Source organism: Cricetulus griseus (genome assembly GCF_003668045.3).
Source record: "Cricetulus griseus strain 17A/GY chromosome 1 unlocalized genomic scaffold, alternate assembly CriGri-PICRH-1.0 chr1_1, whole genome shotgun sequence".
NCBI classification, from domain to species: domain Eukaryota; kingdom Metazoa; phylum Chordata; class Mammalia; order Rodentia; family Cricetidae; genus Cricetulus; species Cricetulus griseus.
The window spans coordinates 192,787,840-192,807,766 of record NW_023276807.1 but is presented as its reverse complement, the minus strand read 5'-3'; the positions used below and the strand labels follow the sequence as shown (position 1 = coordinate 192,807,766).

Genomic DNA, 19,927 nt, shown 5'->3' with positions numbered 1-19,927 from the left:
CACAACCCAGGACCACCAGCTTAGGGATAGTGTTGCCCACAGTGGGCTGGGTCCTCCTACATCAATCAGCAATCAAGAAAATGCCCCACCAACATGCCCACAGGCCTATCTGATGGAAGCTGTTCTTTAATTGAAGTTCCCTCTTCTAATATGATTCTAGTTTGTGTCAAGTGAAAAGAAACTGACCCACACAGAGTGAAATGCCCTGTGATGTTTGTTCTCACTGTGCCACAGATTCTCCTAAAGGGCTTGTTCCAACATGTATTGCTGGGCCCTACCTATCAGTATCTTGTGAGCCCAGCTCACAAAACTACCTCCAGGGTTCAGGTCAGAAGCCACAGTGTAGCAAAAGGAGCTTAGAAAATTTCTAGTCTGAAGGGTTACAGAATAACTCACACACATGCTTGCATCTACTATGAGATCTGAAGAGATCCTCCAGAGCACTGACACAGGAAGCCTATGTGACATCCATATTAAACACTGGAGATGTCATGGGTAGATCAGCTATCTATCTGTGGGAGGGAAAGAGGAATGGTAGCAGAGACCATTTTTAAGTATCTAGAGGAAAAGAACTATATCAAGTAATTGTTCTCATTGCCAAAAGGTTCTTCTCTCCCTGACTGTTTCACTATACTGTTATCTAATGAATGAACATATATTTTGACTTATGTATATTTCAAGAATAGAGTCTATTTATTAAGGCACAGTATGCTTACATTTCTGGATTGGTTGGGTTTTGTTTGTTTTCTTATTGTCCTGCTTCAGTCTTGAGATTGATTAATTTTGTTATATTTCCCAGAGTAACCTCAAACTCCTGGGCTCAAGCTATCCTCTTGCTTGAGCAGGTGAGGCTATAGGCTTGCACCACCATGCCTAGTTTACATCTTAATAATAAAGAAACCATGAACCATGACTTAGTCCTAGCGACTCCAGACTCTTGGGCAGGAAGATTGCTTGAGCCCAGGAGGCCAGCCTAGGTAACAGAGCAAGATTCTTCTTCAAAACAAATAGGAAGGGAAGGAGAAAGGAAAACAATCTCTATCACTGCATCACAGAAGGCAGCTGGAATTTCTTACACCTATGTTTGGGGTGTTCTAATTTAAAATACATTTCATCAGTATACTTGAAATCTACTATAGAAGACCTACAGGGATGGCCAGAGCGCTGTGCAGGAGGCATACATGACATCCATATTAGACACTGAAGATGTCATGGAGAGATCAACTAAAAATGCTTTCACTAGTGCTCTCCAAATGAAAAGTAATAAAGTTTGGAATTATATATTGAAGTTTATTTATATTCTCTTCATTAGTCATTCTTTTGCATTTATAGTCTCAAGACATGCCCAATAGTCTACAAGATAATACTGAGTGCTAGGATTAGAGATAGCTATGAATGGCAGGTATCATTAACCAACAGTTTTATAAATTAGTAGTAATTTATATTTTAGTAACATTTAATATTATTATGGATTGCTTAGCTTTGGACATTTGAATTAAGCATAAGATGAATGCTTTTTGTAGAAAGTATGCCTTTAGATACATGCCTTTTTAAAATAGAAGTCTGCAGTGACATCTGATCATAGACTCTTATAATTAAAGATCATCTATGATGATGGAAATCTAATCATATTTTTCTCTTGTACAATTTTTGCATTAAAGGCATGGGAGAAGTTGCTTTTTGGTGTTTGCTTTTTTCATGCCCTTGTTCAAGAGAGAAAGAAATTTGGTCCTCTGGGTTGGAATATTCCATATGGATTTAATGAGTCAGATTTACGCATCAGTATCCGGCAACTGCAGGTAAATTGAGAACAGAACAAGCATTTATGGAAGAGCACTGTTTAACAGTGCCTAGGCCACATTTAATGGTATTTATGTCAGACTTTATAATAAAATAAATAAAATGACATCATTTTTATAGAAATTCTTGGTGTTTGACTGGAGATGAAGCTCAGTAGTAAGCACTTGTCTAGTGTATACAAGGCCAAAGTTTGGGCCCCAGCACTGAAGGAGAAAAAAAAAGTTAAGAATAAATTATTAGTATATTATCACATATTTTAAAAATAATCAATCAGAAACCTTGACTGAAATAAGTCCTTCATTTTGAAAATCCTTATATTTGCTGAATTCCATGCTTATAAATTGTAATATATATTGAATGACTTTGATTTGAACATTGTTTTTGAAACTAGTAATAGATATGGAGAATATTTTTCCTTAAAATATTTGTCATACAACCAGTAAGCAACTGAGAACTAGCCATCTACCAGGTCCCAGATGGCAATCTCATGACCTCAACCTTCCCAGAACCAGGGTCAAAATTCACAGATATCAGCTAGATCCATTCTTTCATATATAGTGGTGGGGACATGAAATGAGATTTATCTTTAAACCATCCTCATCTGCTTGCAATGGCAGGTACCCCTCTCCAAAAGGCCAAAGCAGAAACTGACAAGTAAGTGGTTAAGCAACAGGGAAAGCATTCGCTCCATTTCTTATATATGCTACAAATTTAACATTAAGTTCTCTAAGGGTCTCCTCCAGTTTTGGAGGGAGATCCAGTTGAACATACATGTGCCCTCACTCAAAGAGAAGAAAGGGGAAACTTTTCCATACAGTACATGATTCATTCCCTCAAAGGATAACCTTTGCTGTTTCTCAGTCCCCCTTTCAAATCTCTTGACAATTCTCTTCTTCCTGAAAACATGGGAGTCTTGAAAAAGACTCAGTCCTTATTTTGACTGGGCTCTAGAGAACTTAAAAAATATTTTCTCAACCATGTACCATTTTTTCTATAATTCAGAGACAGACAAAACTCTCTCAATGAGTAACATACCATTGCAACACACACACACACACACACACACACACACACACACACACACACACACACACACACACACACACACATTCTGTATATTGGGCAAAGTATAGGTTCTAGAAGTCTTACCATTACTTCACATTTTCCTAACTCTGTTTCATGTTCTGCAAGATTAATGGCAGATGTATAAGACAGTGTGAAAGCCATGCAAATCATAGCTTTACTATTATTGCTATGATTATAAGAAAACTTATGTATTGAAACCATGTCATCATGTGAACCAGGCCTCAGCACTAGGACCTAAAATTGCTTTGTTTTTATCTCATTGTGAAAGGTGTCCCAAAACAGGCATCAGCCTTGAGCAGTGGTCTTGGTATCTGGGACTGTGGGCAACTATCCTGTGTACTAACAGCATCCATACCTCTACCCAAGAGATACCAATAACACCTCACAGCCACCACAATTATAATTTACTGATCTCCAGTCACTGCTGAGTACCCCCTCACAGATAAAAATGGACCCAAGTTCATATCAAAAAAGGCTTATTATTATGATTCATGATTCATTTTTTTAAAACTTCAGCAATTTTCATCCCACTTATTTAAATTTAATATTTTTCTCATTAAAAAAAGCATTATGGGGCTGGAGAGATGGCTCAGAGGTTAAGAGCACTGACTGTTCTTCCAGAGGTCCTGAGTTCAGTTCCCAGCAACCACATGGTGGCTCACAACCATCCATTATGAGATCTGGTGCCCTCTTCTGGTGTGCAGATATACATGGAAGCAGAATGTTGTATACATAATAAATAAATAAATAAATAAATAAAAAGCATTATTAAGACTGGAGAAATGGCTCATGGTTAAAAGTACATACTGCTCTTGCAGAGACCTGAGTTCAGTTCCCAACACCCATTCTGGGTAGTTCACAACCACCTGTAATTTCAGCTCCAGGGGGATCCATTGTCAATCTGGCTTTGGGGGCACCTACACTACCATGTGCTCATACTACATACACACACACACATGCACATGATCACATGTGATTTTTACTACTTTTTTTTAAAGAAAAAACTATTCTGAGGGCTTGAGGATGGCTCACTGGAAAAGAGATCTGACTTAGAATCTCCAGCACCTATGTGCCTGCTCATAACCCCAGCCTTGGGGGCCCGAGCAGGCTAATCCCAGTGCTCACTGGGCAGACAGCCTAGCCAAAAAAGAGGAGGAGGAGGAAGAGGAAAAAAAGAAAACAGGCTTCTGGTTCACTGAGACCATGTTTCAAGGCAGTAAAGCAAAGAGACAGAGAAGGACACTCAGTATCCTGATCTAGGCTCCACAGTCACACACTGAAATGCATGTCACCACACATACACAATCCACATATGAGCCAGGCATGGTCGCTCACCCTTGTCATCCCAGCACTTGGGAGGCTGAAGTGGATATATTGGCTTGAGTCTGAGGCCAGCTCGGGCTATGGAGTAAGAGTAAATAAATAAATATCAATATATTTATATCAGAAAAATGGGGAATGAAGACAAAGTAAGTCAAAATAAAACAGTAAACACCAGATACTCAATAGCAGCATGGTAGTGATATTTTCAGCCCCCTTTCTACATAGGTAGGGAGAGAAAAGAGGATGTCATTTTAAAACAAATGAAGTGAAGGAATTTAAAACTGTACCTTTTCACTTTTATCTTTGCTTCAGTTGTTTATAAATGAATATGACACAATCCCATTTGAAGCTATCTCTTACCTGACTGGAGAGTGTAACTACGGAGGAAGAGTGACAGACGACTGGGACAGACGCCTCCTGTTGACCATGCTGGCTGACTTCTATAACCCACTCATCATTGAAAACCCTCATTACAAGTTTTCCCCCAGTGGAAACTATTTTGCGCCTCCCAAAGGCACTTATGAGGATTACATTGAATTCATTAAGGTAAATGGTCTGAAAGGAGGGTAAGACAGGTGTGTGTGTGTGTGTGTGTGTGTGAGAGAGAGAGAGAGAGAGAGAGTGAGAGAGAGAGAGAGAGGGGGGGGGAGATTGTTTGAGAGAGTGTGATGGTATATGTGAGGAAATGTGTGTCTGTAAGAGTATGTGAGTGTATGTGTGAGAGTGTGTGTGTCTGTGAAAGTGTGTGTGTCTGAGAGAGTGTGTGTGTATGTGTGAGAGTGTGTGTGTGTGTATAAGAGAGTGTAAGTGTGCCAGTGTGTGTGAGAGACTGTGTGTGTGTGTGTGTGTGTGTGTGCACACGCACGCTCGCGTGTTTTAAGTGAATGATGAGCTGTACCCTCTAATGTACAAGTTTAGACAAGCAAGATTTTAATGAACTTTCAGATTCATTTTGTTCAGGTAATTACTGGACATCAGAAAATCTGAAGCTTTTGGTACTTAATGTTTAGTTGATTCTTAACCCTTTGTTGTTTGCATATCCACCTTATGAATTAATGCTTTGCAGTAGGAAAATTAAAACAAACAAACAAAAAACCTACTACTTTCCTCTGCCCTTGTGGCATTCTCTGGATGAAAGGCAGATTTATGGTTTGTATTGATGTTAATATTTTATATGTATGGGAGTTTTGGGGACAGGATTGAAAACTAAAAGAAACAGTTTACTTTGGGGTTTATAAAGTTGTTTAAATACGCTGATAAAACAAAGGAAAAGCCGTGGACCTTAAGAGTTTGTGAGAAAGTGCCTAGGAAACACAGTAGGGAAACTAATGGAAGATAGTCTTAGTAAACTCTGCAGACTCACCCCAGTACGATTTCTGTCTCTAGTAAAAACTCTCCTCTTCCTGGCACAACACAAGGGGAAACTTGCAAATGCCCTGCCATTAGACAAATTAGGAGAAGATGAAAACTAACCTGCTGAGCCTTTAGCTCAAAAGTAATGGTTATGCTAAGGTGGTGTGTTTTGGAGTGGTGTATCCTGATCCCCAGCGAATAGATGATGCATGCTTAACCTGTTTTCCAATAGAAACTTCCATTTACTCAAGAACCTGAGATATTTGGATTACATGAAAATGTTGATATCTCTAAAGATCTTCAACAAACAAAAGTCCTTTTTGAGTCCTTGCTCCTCACCCAGGGAGGCTCCAAGCAGACAGGCTCCTCAGGAAGTACTGACCAGATCCTGTTAGAAATTACTGAAGATATCCTCAATCAGGTAATACTTACTTTAAAATATAGTGCTTGTGCTGTATAGAAATTTCATTTGTAGCAGAAACTCCATGAAGCTGGACTATAACTTTTAGCAACATACTTTACTTCTCAGACATTAGCTTCCACATCTGCTGGGTGGAGAATAGTTTCAGTTGTTATAAGGTTTTTTAAGAACATTAATTTAGGGGCTGGATAGATGGCTCAGAGGTTAAGAGCACTGACTGCTCTTCCAGAGGTCCTGAGTTCAATTCCCAGCAACCACATGGTGGCTCACAACCATCCATGATGAGATCTGGGGCCCTCTTCTGGTGTGCAGATATACATGGAAGCAAAATGTTGTATACATAATACATAAATAAAATCTTTTTAAAAGGAACATTAAAGTAGTTTGTAAAATGCCTACTACATAGCTAAGTTCTTAATAACTATAGTTGCAGATGAACTAATGTGCACATAATTTATTTTTATTTCTAAATAAAAAGTAAAAGACTTTTTTATTTGAAAAATGAAATGTTCTGAACTTGCTGGTTCAAGGAGAACATCGTTTTTTATCTATACCTTAGGAGGTGGCCATCACAAGGAGGTAATGTCAGTGCTTAGCTGGCAGCTATACATTCTCTTTCCATGGTATAGCTCAGTGCACTGAGCCTGCTAGGAAATGTGTTATGGTACTCTACTATTATCTTTTTCCAGTGATTAATGGAAACTTGAACAGATTATGATCCTCAATAGCAATCTTTATAGTTCCCTTCCACATAACTACTGTAAATATGTCCATATTCAGTGTTAGGCACCCAGACATAGAAGAATCTGGGCCCTATTTCACTTGCCTCCAGAATCTATGAGCTGTACCACTACAGGATTCCCACATAACCCTGGCTATGTGGGGAGGGAAGTAGCACTATATGCCACCATGATGGAGGCCAGCAGTCAGTCCTGGCCTCCAAGCCACTGATTTTGCAATATGGCACTCTTCACACCTGCTTCTATGGTTTAACTCTGTGGGGAAAGCCTGTTGGCTTCATGAATGCTGTCTCCAGGAAGATTCCTAGGAAGGACCTGGAAGAAGATTTACGGCATATCTGGGGGAGTGCTGAGTCAAAATTACTGGATTGACAGCACTTAGATTCTTGGGACAGAAAGAGAGCTTGATTCTTAGTTCAAGCATTCTCTAACTGAGAAACTCCCTTGCCACTTGAGGAGGATGAACTCCAGTGTCCATACTATTTGATAGGAGGGTAAGTGATTATTGATTATAAGTGAACATAAAGCAGTTATGAAATTGTAAATACATTTTATCCATGGAAAACAAGGCCCAGTTTTCACAAAGAAACTATAGAGATTTTCAGAAATATAATGTCCTATCTGTAAAATGGAAATAATAATTACCTTAAGTGTTAGCTATTATTGACAATATAGCTGAATGAAGCTTATTGTCTATTCTGAGAGTAACTGTGATTTTTAATGTCTATTCCTTCAGCTCCCAAATGATTTTGACATTGAAAAAGCACTACTTCGTTATCCTGTGAGGTATGAAGAGAGCATGAATACTGTGTTAGTGCAAGAAATGGAGCGATTTAACAAGTAAGTAAATCCCCTGGAGCTCGGGAAGCAACTGATCAAAGTTGACAAAGTGATTTATGGTATTGAATTTGAAATCTTAAGAAATTATCAAAATGTCCAATTTTATTTTTTTAAGCCTTTTGCCCCAGAAGAGAATCTTCTATCATGCAAAAATGGTGATGAAAAAGATCTACTCTTATTGATTAGAAATAGTCATTAATCACATAACTTCTCATCTATCTCTGTCCTCTTCACCAAGTAATGATGGGGCTGGAGAGATGGCTCAGTGGTTATTAACACTTAACTGCTTTTCCAGTGGACCTCATCACAACCACCTGTAACTCCAGCTCCATGGTATTCAGCTCCCTCTTCTGGCCTCCTCTGGCAACTGCACTCATGCACATACCCATAGACAGATACCCAAACATACATATAATTTTAATTTTTTTAAATTAAAGACAGAGTGAGCATGGATTGAGTCTATATGTCCTTTCTACCAGTTTCTGTTGCTGCCATGTGCTTCCTTTCTTGTTAAGTGCTATGGCCCAGGTTAGCCATCAACTAACCTTTAGACCTGACCTTGTTTATGTGCTGGTTGATTGGTTTTAAAACAGAATATAGCCTAAGCTGGCCTCAGACTTGCTATGTAGTTCAAACTGGCCTTGAACTCCTAAACCTGCTGCCTCAACCTCTGAAGGTGTCAAATTACAGGTGTACCACTATGTCTAGTTTCTTACTGAAGTTGATTAGGTACCCCATGATAAACAAATTATTTGCTCTGAGTTTTATTGAATTTTTTGTAATTCAATACTGGATCAAGGAAGAGAAATTTGGTTTTGTTATGAGTTTTCTGTAATATTTCCATGTTTGTTTTCTAGACTTGTTGATATGTTAAGGTAAACTATATTAAAATACCATGTTGCTTTCTTTAATTCTGGGTTTTGGGGGGATGTAATTTGTTTGTTTGCTTGCCTCTTTGTTTTGTGGTGCTAAAGACTGAAATCTTGAGGCTCATATGAACTAGGCAGAGGCACTCACTGAGCCACATCTCCAACTATAACTCAGTATTTCTTATACAAATACTACACACGTGTGTGTGTGTGTGTGTGTGTGTGTGTGTGTGTGTGTGTGTGTGTGTACATATATATATATATATATATATATATATATATATACTAGTATTCAGTCTCTCAGCTAGTGGGACTTCTTTATTTACTACAGGTATATTTATAGTGTATTCAGCAGTTGGGCCTAAGTAGAAAACAGTGTTTGAAAATGTATAAATCAATACATAATTTATAGTTTGTTATAGGGTTTCCCTTTTTAGTCATTACATAATACTTTTTCATTTTTGTGAAACAGGTTGTTGATGTGTAGTACAGACGGTCCTTCAGCTGACTATATAGCCCAAGCTGGCCTCAAGTACAAAGAAATTCTGTCTCAGTCATTCAAGTTCTAAGATTATAGGCCTATGCCACTTTGTCCTGCTTGCATAGCACCTTTTTTTTTCAATTTTTTCTATATTTTCTATATTTCTTATCTGTAAAATATTATTTACCTAATATTTTTCCTTGGGTGAGTCTTTGCTTGAATGAATTGGGTCCTCCCAAAATGGTCCGTAAATCCAAATAAGCCCTTATGAAAGTTCAAATATCATGTCTCATAACTATATGGAAAACAATTTTAGAATTCATATAATTCATAAAGAATCAGAAAATATCTCAAATATCTAATGCAGTTATGAACAAAAAGAGCAAAACTAGAGGCACCATACTATCTAAACCCAAAGAATGCTATCAAAGGTAGTTACTGAAACAGCATTAACAAATGTAACAGAATAGAGAGCTCAGAAAACATACATTTATAATCAGTTGATATTTGACAGTGGTGCCAGCAATACACAGTGGAGGAACAGCCGTCTCATCATAAGTGGTCCTGGGGAAACTGGATGTGCATAGGGCAAAAGAATGAAATTGAACCTTAGGTCATTCCACATACAATGCTAACTCAAAGGAGATAAGATTTAACACAAGACCTGAAAGTGTGCTGGGCATAGGGTTCAGTGATAGACCAGGCCAACCTGATCTAAAGAGTGAGTTCCAGGACAACCAGGAAATAGAAACTCTGTCTCAAAAACCAAAAGAAAAAAAGAAAAGGACACACACACACACACACACACCACACACAACACACACACACACACACACACACACACACGCACACACGCACACACACACAAGTTCACACAACTTTCAGATATAAAACAAATATTCTGATTAATTGATGGGCAAGAGACTTGAACACACATTCTCACATAAGATATCCAAAGGCCAAGTATTAGAAGAAAGGCCAGTGCCACTACCTATAAGAGATGCAAATGAAAATCAGAAGAGCCATCCCTCACTCTTCATGAAAACAGCCAGTGAAAACAGGGTCCTCAAAAAACAACAAAATTACCATACCACCCAGAAGTCTCATTTTTTTGAGTATTTACCCAAAGATTTTCAATCAGTATATAAAAAGATACCTCTATTCCTATGCTTACCACATTACTGTTCACAACAATCATGTTATAGAATCAACATGTAATTCATCAAAGAATAAAGGAAATATGTTTACACCACACAGCAAATAGTATTTATTCCTTAAAAGTAAGGAATTCTGTCGTTTGTGACAACAGTGATAGAACTGAAGAATATTTCCTAAATAAAATGAGCCAAATCTAGAAAGACAAATATTATATGGACAGCAACTAATCTTCTATGACAAAGAGTAGAATAGTAATGATCAGAGTGTGGGAAATGGGAGAATTTGGAGGTGGTAGTTAAGATGTTCAAAGTCTCAGCTAGACAGAAAGAACAAGTTTGATTTGTTAGGTCAGTCACACAGCATGCATAATACAGTTAATAATTTTGTACATGTTACATCTTAATACTATAAAGATATAAATTCCCAATGTTCTCATGACATAAAAATATGAAATATTTGCATGGCTTTAACATGTCTTTCCAATTGTATTAAGAATTATAATACCACCTTATATTCCATAAACACACACAACTATGATTTACCAACATATAATTTTTACAGTTATCTAGTTCCTGAGTAATAATAGCCAGAAAAGTATTTTATATTACTTGATATCAGTATCATATAATAAATTGATATGCTACTGGTTTATTCTGTATTTCAAAATAGTATGCCACTTGTAGTGGTGCACACCTTTAATCCCAGCACTCAGGAAGCAGAAGAAGGGGGACCTCTGTGAATTCAAGGCCAGCATGGTCTACATAGCCAATTCCAGGTCATCCAGGGCTACATAGTAAGACCCTGTCTCCAAAAAGAAAAGTATGTAATGGCTAAAATGAAAAATGCTCATTCAAATGGCACCTACAGTTACCTCACATACCACCTATCAAGTGGGCACAGCCATGCTTTGGGAAACACTGCCATAAAGCTGTGACTGTTTCCTGTTGTCTCTTCTTTGCAGATTACATGTAGATATTTAATATCAAGTATATGTTGATAACACAGTTTCTTTCATTGCAGTTTAATTAGAACCATACGTAATACTCTACGGGACCTTAAAAAGGCTATTAAAGGTGTGGTTGTAATGGATTCTGCATTGGAAGCACTTTCAGGCAGCTTGCTTATTGGAAAGGTTCCAGAAATGTGGGCGGAACGATCATACCCAAGTCTGAAGCCCCTTGGAAGTTACATCGCGGATTTCCTAGCCCGGCTGACCTTTTTACAGGTAAAATATTATAGATGGATGGATGGATGGATGAGATAGATAGATAATTTTATACTTAAAATATGTATTATTCAAATAAAAAATATTCAAATATTGTCAAAATTACCGTATAGCACAATATATATTTGTCATTGTTGAACAGAGAGATATTAGTAAGCACCTGTGGTCATTTTAATGTCCCTAGGTTGAATGGAATGTGATTAGCAGTTTCCTGGTTATCTAACCAAAATGCACACATATATAAAATGCACATGTTTTGATGTGCTAAGTAGAAAATGGAAACCTACTTTAGTCAAACTCAAGTGACATTCATATTTATGAAAGTTCTAAGTCTGTGATTCCCAGACGCTACTGTTTAATGTTGTCTTGTGATTTTAATACTCAAAGGAAATCACCAAAAAAAAAAAAAAAAAAACCCAAGGCTTAGATTTATCAACATTTGGCCTTTGTCTTAAAAATCACAGCTTTTTCTTCTACCTAATCTCAAATATATATATGAAGTTCTCCCTTTGAATCTCCCTTCCCAGGCCAAACATTCATATATATATATATACAAAGAATGTTCAGGGAACGGGAAAGTATAGGAGAAGAAACTGGTTTTCTTCCTCAGCTCCTCTGCTTTCTCATCTCATAGTTTATGTTTATACAAAAGTACAGTGTAGGGAGAATTGCAGGAATACTTCGAGAGTAGGGTGAAACTTGTAGCAAGTGCTTTGGCATCTTTGGCTTACATCGTGTCACTTGCCACTATGACTTGGAATATGATTAGCTATATGTTAATCACCTGCTGCACTCCAGGACTGAGCAGAGTTCTGTCATCAGAAAAGCTCAGACTTGAGAGCACAGGAGTGAAAGGAGGGCTGCAGTAGTTAGTACCTTCTAAAAGGCAGAAAAAAAAAAAAAAAACAGTGCTCCTTCAGCACAGACAGAACTACCATGCAGTCCTGACTAATTAGAGGGAAGACTTCCTGAAAGTAAAGGGCACTCTTGAAAGTACACCCTCGGGGGAGATTGAAAAGGATTTTGAGTAGGAGACTAGGAGGTTTGGGTTTATTTTGTTTTGATGGGCTGCTGACGAATTATGCAAGATATAAATCTGATCCAAACTATGCATGGTCAGAAGTGTTTCAATGACATTGAGTAGACAGGAGCAAGAAGACATTGCACACTGGAGCAGAAATCCCTGGTCCAGAGTGGGCAGTGCACATGCAAACCAGGGGATTGCCAGGGCTCAATCTGGAATAGCATGAGTTACAGTATTAAAGGTTAAAATTTCTAAAGATGGCAACTCTTCATTGGGCTAAACAATATAATGAATACTCACAATTACAGTTGGCCTTTACAGATTTGACTCTTTCCAGCTAAATTTATTTAACTTAATGCTCAAACCATTTTGAATTTCCAAGAATAACTAGGGGGGAAAAGAGGAAAGAGGGAGCATGCATTGATGTCAGGGAAAGTCTTCTGATGGAAAGTGGGAGCAACATAGATGAAAATCAGAATCAGGAATTGTATTGCAGTGGAATTTTGTAAAAGTAGATATAATGTATCTTGTTTTCCTTTGTAGGAATGGTTCAATGTGGGAAAACCCAATGTGTTTTGGATCTCTGGTTTCTTTTTCACCCAAGCTTTTTTAACTGGAGCTATGCAGAATTATGCCAGAAAATATACCATCCCTATTGACTTACTAGGCTACGAATTTGAGGTACAAAAGGCCACTCCTCTAACTCAACAGTATGATACTAAATCAGCCATATATCTAAGCAAGAAGAATATGCAAAATTTATATATTAATGTCCAATACAACCAAATTATTTTTGTATTCTATGTGTTCTATAAAGTATATAATTCTTGTCTTAACTGTATTTAGAACTTTTGTAATGTCAATATTTGGTACAAATAACCCAGTATTGTTCTTATGTTAAAATTAATATGATAAAATGTTTCAAAATACCTATACAAAGCTGGGTAGATAGCTCAGTTAGCAAAATGCTTGCCACACAAGCATGGGAACCTGAGTTCTCCCTCTACAACCCATGTAAAACTGCTAGCCAGATATCACATGTTTGTGATCACAGTGCTGGAGAGTGCCAGGTGGTCCCCTGGGGTTCACTGGCCAACAAACCAAGGTACATGGCTCCTGAAGAATAACACCCAGGTTGACCTCTGCCTCCACACACCCATTCATACACATGTTTATACACCTGCATGTGCGCACATTCGCAACTATATAATATTGTATGTTTTTAGATATTATGGCTGAAAAACTTCATAGTCTAACCAGTTTTTTAATGTATCCTGACTGTTCAGCCAGAGTTTTCTTCATGAGATGAAGGTATGTGGTGAACAATATTAATAGTGTGGGTCTCTCTTCAGGTGGTTGCCTTTAATAACTTTGACACTCCACCAGAAGATGGTGTTTATATTCATGGGTTATATCTTGATGGAGCACGCTGGGACAAGTTCCGGTTAGTACTTTAAATGTAAACCCTCTGCCAGCATAGATCAATCATAGACATGATAGTGGCCTCCTGTCTTCTGCCAAACCAAAGGATCTCTTCTATGAGAAGTAAGATGCTTTCAGAATACTTGCACAAGTCATTATTCAGGCTAGGACAATTAATGAGTGATTATTTTTAAGTCCTAACAATTTTAGCTAATATTCTAGTGGTCTCATTAGTAGAAAAGTTAGCTGAAATTATTTTCCTGCCTCTGCTTGATAACTGCTCCCTTCTATCTTGTAATGTGTAGGACTAAATCAATTTTAAACAACTGACAATTTAATTAAGCTCCCATTTAGTGAATGGAAATCTACTTACATTGAGTGTGTGTGTGTGTGTGTGTGTGTGTGTGTGTGTGTGTGTGTGTGTGTGTGTGTTATGTGCATGTGAGTGTATGTGTATATGTGTGTATGAGTATGTATGTACATGTCTATGTATGTATGTGTGTATGAGTGTGTGTGTGTGTGTGTGTGTGTGTGTGTGTGTGTGTGTGTGTACAGAGAGATTTCCAGCTTTGGTCTTAAAAACAGAGAGGAAACTATTAAGCTTTTCCTGGTTTAAAATAGGTAGGGGTGAGAAAAGGCAGAGCATTTCCCTTAGAGCCCTGGTCTTCAACAATTCAATAATCTGCACAATCTGTTGTCCAAAGACAGGGTTGAACTTTGCTCGAAAGTCTGGGAAATGAGGTAGAAAAAAAATCACTGAAGAGGAAGAAATATGGTACTGCTACAGAGATAATTTCAAGACATGGTTAATGAAGAGATCCAGCCCACTCCATGGCCTCCATGGGCTTCTAGTCACAACATAATGCAAAATGTATTCAGTCCAACCTCAAAAGTCCCCATAGTCTATCACAGTCTCAACACTGTTTAAAATTTCAAAATTCAGAGTCTCTTCTGAGACTCATGCCAATCTCTTAACTTTAATCCCCTGTAAACTACTGAGTTATATGCCCCACAAAAGTATAGACCAGAGCTGGACAGTGGTGGCGCATGCCTTTAATCTAAGCACTCGGAAGGCAGAGGTATGTGGATCTCTGTGAGTTCTCGGCCAGCCTGGTCTACAGAGTGAGTTCTAGAACAGGCGCCAAAGCCACAGAGAAACCCTGTCTTGAAAAACAAAAACAAAACAAAAAAAAGTGTAGTCCAGGCTGGCCTTGAATTCCTTATCTCCCCCAACCCCCGCCTCATCCTCTTAAGCATTGTCTTACAGGTGTGTAGCACCATGGTGGGTTTCACCCCTCATCAGTTTGTTGCCATTTTTCTTTGCCTTCTTAAATTATTTAATTTTCCTTCCTTTCTACCCCCCTCCCCAAATGTAGCATACTAAAAAGAAAACATTCTCTAGAGAGACAGACCTATTTTTTTTACTTTATATTTTTTATCTTGCTTATCAAAGTCTTACTCTGTAGCCAAGAGTGAACTTAGCCTCATAGTTGTCATCCTTCCTGGCTTAGCCTCTGTGGTGTTGAACTTACAGGGATGAGTCACCATGCCCAGCTTACACTTGAATCTGGACCCTGTCAAGAACTGTAAGAGATTGTTCAGAGTCTTGGAGCCTCCCCTGTGTCTGTGGACTAGGAATGGGCATGGTCATTGTGAGGGTGGAGTATGATAGCACAGTATCCATTTAATGAGCAATACTAAAAACTGGCAGACATTGATATTTGTTCCCTGCTTTACGCTTTGCCTTTCCATAATCTTCATTTGTTTCTCTCAACTATTGCCTCATCCTTCTCCCTTTCCTCTTCCCCTTTCCATTCTCCTCTCTCTTTTTTCTATAAATCTAATGTTTTTTTCTGTATCTCTGGTCCTCTCTCATATTGAAGGCCAATGTCCAAATTGCAATTTTGTTCTAATGAGCAAATAACTAATAATATCCATCAATTTCTCTTTGCAGTGGATTGCTTGCTGAACAACATCCCAAACTTTTGTTTGACCTGATGCCCATCATATGGATAAAACCAAGTAAATACCTAACAGAATATGTTAGAGTCTTACAGAGAATAATTATTCCCCTGAATAATTTTTTGCTCAAACCTTTTAGGTTTTAATTCATTTGTGATTTATACCAGATGGCATGTCTGTGCTGTAAATATATTGTGGCATTTACATTATCTTGGGACCATCACTATGCTGGGGTATGCTATTAGCTTATATAAGATATGGTTTTAAGGGCTAGAGAAACAGCTCAGCAGTGAAGAGTGTTTGCTGTTCTTCCAGAACAGACACAAGTTCAGCCTTTGTTTGTCAACTGGTAACTCCAACTCCAGGGGATCTGATATCTTCCTCTGGCCTGCTGGTAACTCCAGCTCCAAGTGATTTGATACCCTCTTCTGGCCTCAGCAGGCATCAGCTCACACATGTCATACATACACACAGACATAAGCACACAACATATAAACTAAAAAAATAACCATCTTTTTAATATACCATTTGTTTATTCCATCCTCATGCTTCTATGATGGATCTCAAAATTCGACAGCCTCTTTCCTCTTCCCGCACTTTGGCTGAGTGTCTTTGCTAAATGTGCAGAGTGCAAAGGGCTTGATGCAGACTGCACTAGCACCCAGCGTTTTCTGGCTGTAAAAGACCCATAGGCCTAGGAGCCAATCAGGAGCTCTAAGACCCATGTAGAAACCTCATGGAATAGAAGTCTACTTTACCCCTTGACGAAGGCACTTGCTCTACCATCATCATTTTTTTCTAAAAGTAAACTAATAACAGTAAAAATAAGGCTCATTCATTTTTCTAACTTTTTAAAAATTATTTTTAGTTTTACTTTTATGAAGTGCTTATGATCAAATCTAGAGCCTTACATATACTAGGCGAGTGTTCTACCACTGAGTTACACCCCCTAGCCCCAGTTTTCTTAGTCTTAAATAACAATGGATGAACATATTCAAAAATTACCTAAAGTCACCACCCAAGCTATCAAATATCTTCCCTATTAATATGATTCAACTATGACAGGAGTGGCCTTCATTTAGAAAAACTCTTCTAGTAATTGTACATAGATTATTTTGTGAGTTTACAGGAATTGGTATGTTTTCCTTATTAATAACCTGCTAAAAACAAGTAGGAACTTCAGCTTCTTCTAATTGTCATGTTAAAGCTGGCTGACAGGTGGTACCAGCTTCCACACCTGCAAGGATATTATACTTATTGGAATTTGCTTCATTTGTAATTCAAAATGTCAAGTGCAGTTCTAATGAGTTCTATTAGAGTTCTAAGCAGTTTCTCCCAAATCTCCTTGCATACCCACTATATTTGACTTCTTCCATATCTTGTCCTGTTTCACCTTCCCTCCCATATCCTCTAGAAGTTTTCTATGCCTTTGCAGAGATAAAAACTGTTTAAGATTTATTTGTATGGGGCTGAAGAGATAGCTCAGCAGTTAAGAACACTTGCTTCTCTTCCAGAGGACCCAAGTTGCCTTCCCTGCACCTATGTTGGATAGCTTACAAGTGCCTATAACTCCATTTCCAGGGGATCCAGTGTCCTCTCTGGACTCTGGGGGAATTGAACTCATGTTCACATGCTCCATCCCCACACAGAGATACACACATGTATACACATAATTATTTTAAAGAGTTTAATCTTAATTTATGTATTTGTATGTGCACATGCCTGTGAAGGCCAGAAGAGGGCATCAGATCTCCTATATCTAGAGTTAAAAAAAAGGTTGTAAACTGCCAGGTGTAGGTGCAAGAAACTGAACTGGGGCCCTCTGGCACAGCAGCTAGTGCTCTTAACTACTGAATCATCTCTCCAGTCTCAAAGAGCAAAACTTTACAGTCAACTCTTGATTTCTAGGCCCAGACTCATGAACCACATGAAAGTGCTTGCCTTGATATGCCTACTGTTAAAAATAAAATCTAAACCTTTCAGATATCATTCTCAAGATCTTGGCCATTCTGTTACAAAGTAAACTATTGCTCTTTTAGAAACAGTGGCTGTTTCATCTTTATTTAATAGATATGTCTCTCTTTTTTTTCTTTTTCAAGGTGAAAAGTCTAAGATTGTGAAGACAAATTCCTATGTCTGTCCCCTCTACAAGACAAGTGAACGTAAAGGAACTCTTTCCACTACAGGACATTCTACCAACTTTGTCATTGCAATGTTGTTAAAAACAGACCAGCCTGTTCAGCATTGGATCAAGCGTGGTGTGGCTATGCTCTGTCAGTTGGATAACTAAATTGAACAAATTTAGAAAGCACCTCATAATTTTTTAATTTTCACTTACTTAAAAAAAAAATCCCAAACTGAGTATTGTGGTGTCTGTCATTCCTTGACCTGGTCTTTGCCCATTCTGCCTGATGTCCCACCCTTGATCAAAAAAGTTCTATAACCAGATTCCTTTGAATTCAGCTAGACACCTTCAGAGAAAATGTGAGGCAAAGTGTTACTTGGAAGCATATGGAAGTCTCTGCAGTTCTTATCTAGTTTCTTGAAGTTTGATACAAACACAGAAAGATTTGGACAACTAGATGGATATAACTTAATTTATATTAGAAAGTATTCCTTTCACTAATGTTGCCCTTTCTTCAGCTCCAATCATTATATACTTGTTTCTCAGCTACCTGAAACCATTATGCATGAACATTTTAAATACTTAAAAGCATAGTGAGGAAAGTATTAAAGCAAAGAGCCATGGCCTGTATCTCATACTTCTAAAAAATTAGTCCAAAATCTCAAAGTACTCTTGTGACTAACAAGGGAGTTTAGATGAGATAGTAAAGCTGGCTGGTGGCCAGTGCCAGTTTCCATGCCCCTCTTGGCATTTCATTTTTCACTGGAAATATCAAGTGTTCCCTTCATTTTAATTTTTTTGTTTTATTACTAGTATTAGTATTATTCGTGTATTGTGGAGCAGGAGAGAGAGGTGGGAGGGGTATACATGCCTCACCCAGTGCATGTGTGGGGATCAGAGAAGAACTTTGGGGAGCTAATGATCCACTTCCACCTTGGGATCTAGGGAGCAGAGCTCAGGTCATCGAGTTTGCATACCAAGCACCTTTACCCTCTGAGCCATCTTGCTGGCTCTGTCTCCCCTTTGTTATTTCTAATACTTGATATTCTTTTTACTTAGTGAGCATTGATAATATTAATATACACTGAGGATTTTTATAAGTATTTCAACAAAACAAAAATTCAGTCAAACTGCGTTATGTATGGGTCTGGGAAGATCACTTAGCTGGTAAAGTGCTTGCCATTTAGGCATGAAAGCCTGTGTTCAGTGCCCAGAAACCAAGTACAAAATCTAGATGTGGTAGCAGAGAGATGACTCAGCAGTTAAAGTACCATAGTGTTCTTGCAGCCCACCTGAGATCAGTTCCCTGCGCCCCCATCGAGTGGCTCACAACTGCCTGCAACTCCAGCTCCAAGGGATCCAACACCCTCCTCTTGCTTGTGCAGGCACCGCACTCATGTGCAGAAGCCAACACATAGGACACATATACACATAATTTTTAAAATTTTCAAGTTTTTAAAAAACTGAAGTGGCATGCACCTTGTAATTCCAGGGCTGAGAAAGTGGAAACAGGCAGATCCCTAAAACTCACTGGCCAGCCTGCCTAGTTAGCAAGCCCTAGGTCTCCGTAAAAGAGACTGTCTCAAAAACAAAAAGGTAGCTGGGTAATGGTGGTGGTGGTGGTGGTGGTGGTGGTGGTGGTGGTGGTGGTGGTGGTGGTGGTAGTGGTGGTGCATGCCTTTGATCCCAGCACTTGTGAGGCAGAGGCAGGCAGATCTCTGTAAGTTCAAGGCCAGCCTGGTCTACAAAGTGAGTTCTAGGACAGCCAGGGCTGTTACACAGAGAAACCTTGTCTCAAAAAAAAACAAGGTAGCTGGAAAGATGGCTCAGTGGTTGAGAATGTTTATTGCTCTTGCAGAGGAACTGAGTTCAGTTCTCAGCGCCCACATCAGGTGGCTCACAACTACCTGTAGCTAGTCCTAGGGGATCTAATATCCTGTTCAGCCTCCAAGGGCACCTACATACACAGGGACACACATAAACAAATACATGCAAGTATACACATATGCAAAAAATAAAAATCTTTTTCAAAGGTGGGTGGCTTCTGAGGAATAATAACTCTAGGTTGATCTCTGACTGAACACATGTACACACGTGT

At 38.5% G+C, this 19,927-nt stretch overlaps 1 protein-coding gene across 1 annotated transcript in view; it reads left to right on the top strand.

The window, feature by feature from the left end:
- The window catches only part of Dnah12 (dynein axonemal heavy chain 12), a 206,294-nt gene extending 188,281 nt beyond the window's left edge, over positions 1–18,013 (top strand). Inside the window, exons 67-75 of the mRNA XM_035452634.1 lie at positions 1,662–1,799; positions 4,522–4,755; positions 5,795–5,983; positions 7,460–7,563; positions 11,092–11,296; positions 12,864–13,001; positions 13,673–13,764; positions 15,697–15,764; positions 17,804–18,013. Coding sequence (XP_035308525.1) covers positions 1,662–1,799; positions 4,522–4,755; positions 5,795–5,983; positions 7,460–7,563; positions 11,092–11,296; positions 12,864–13,001; positions 13,673–13,764; positions 15,697–15,764; positions 17,804–17,994 — 1,359 coding nt within the window. The 3' untranslated portion in view covers positions 17,995–18,013. The remainder of the gene's footprint in view (positions 1–1,661; positions 1,800–4,521; positions 4,756–5,794; positions 5,984–7,459; positions 7,564–11,091; positions 11,297–12,863; positions 13,002–13,672; positions 13,765–15,696; positions 15,765–17,803) is intronic.
- The last annotated feature ends 1,914 nt before the right edge of the window (positions 18,014–19,927 follow it).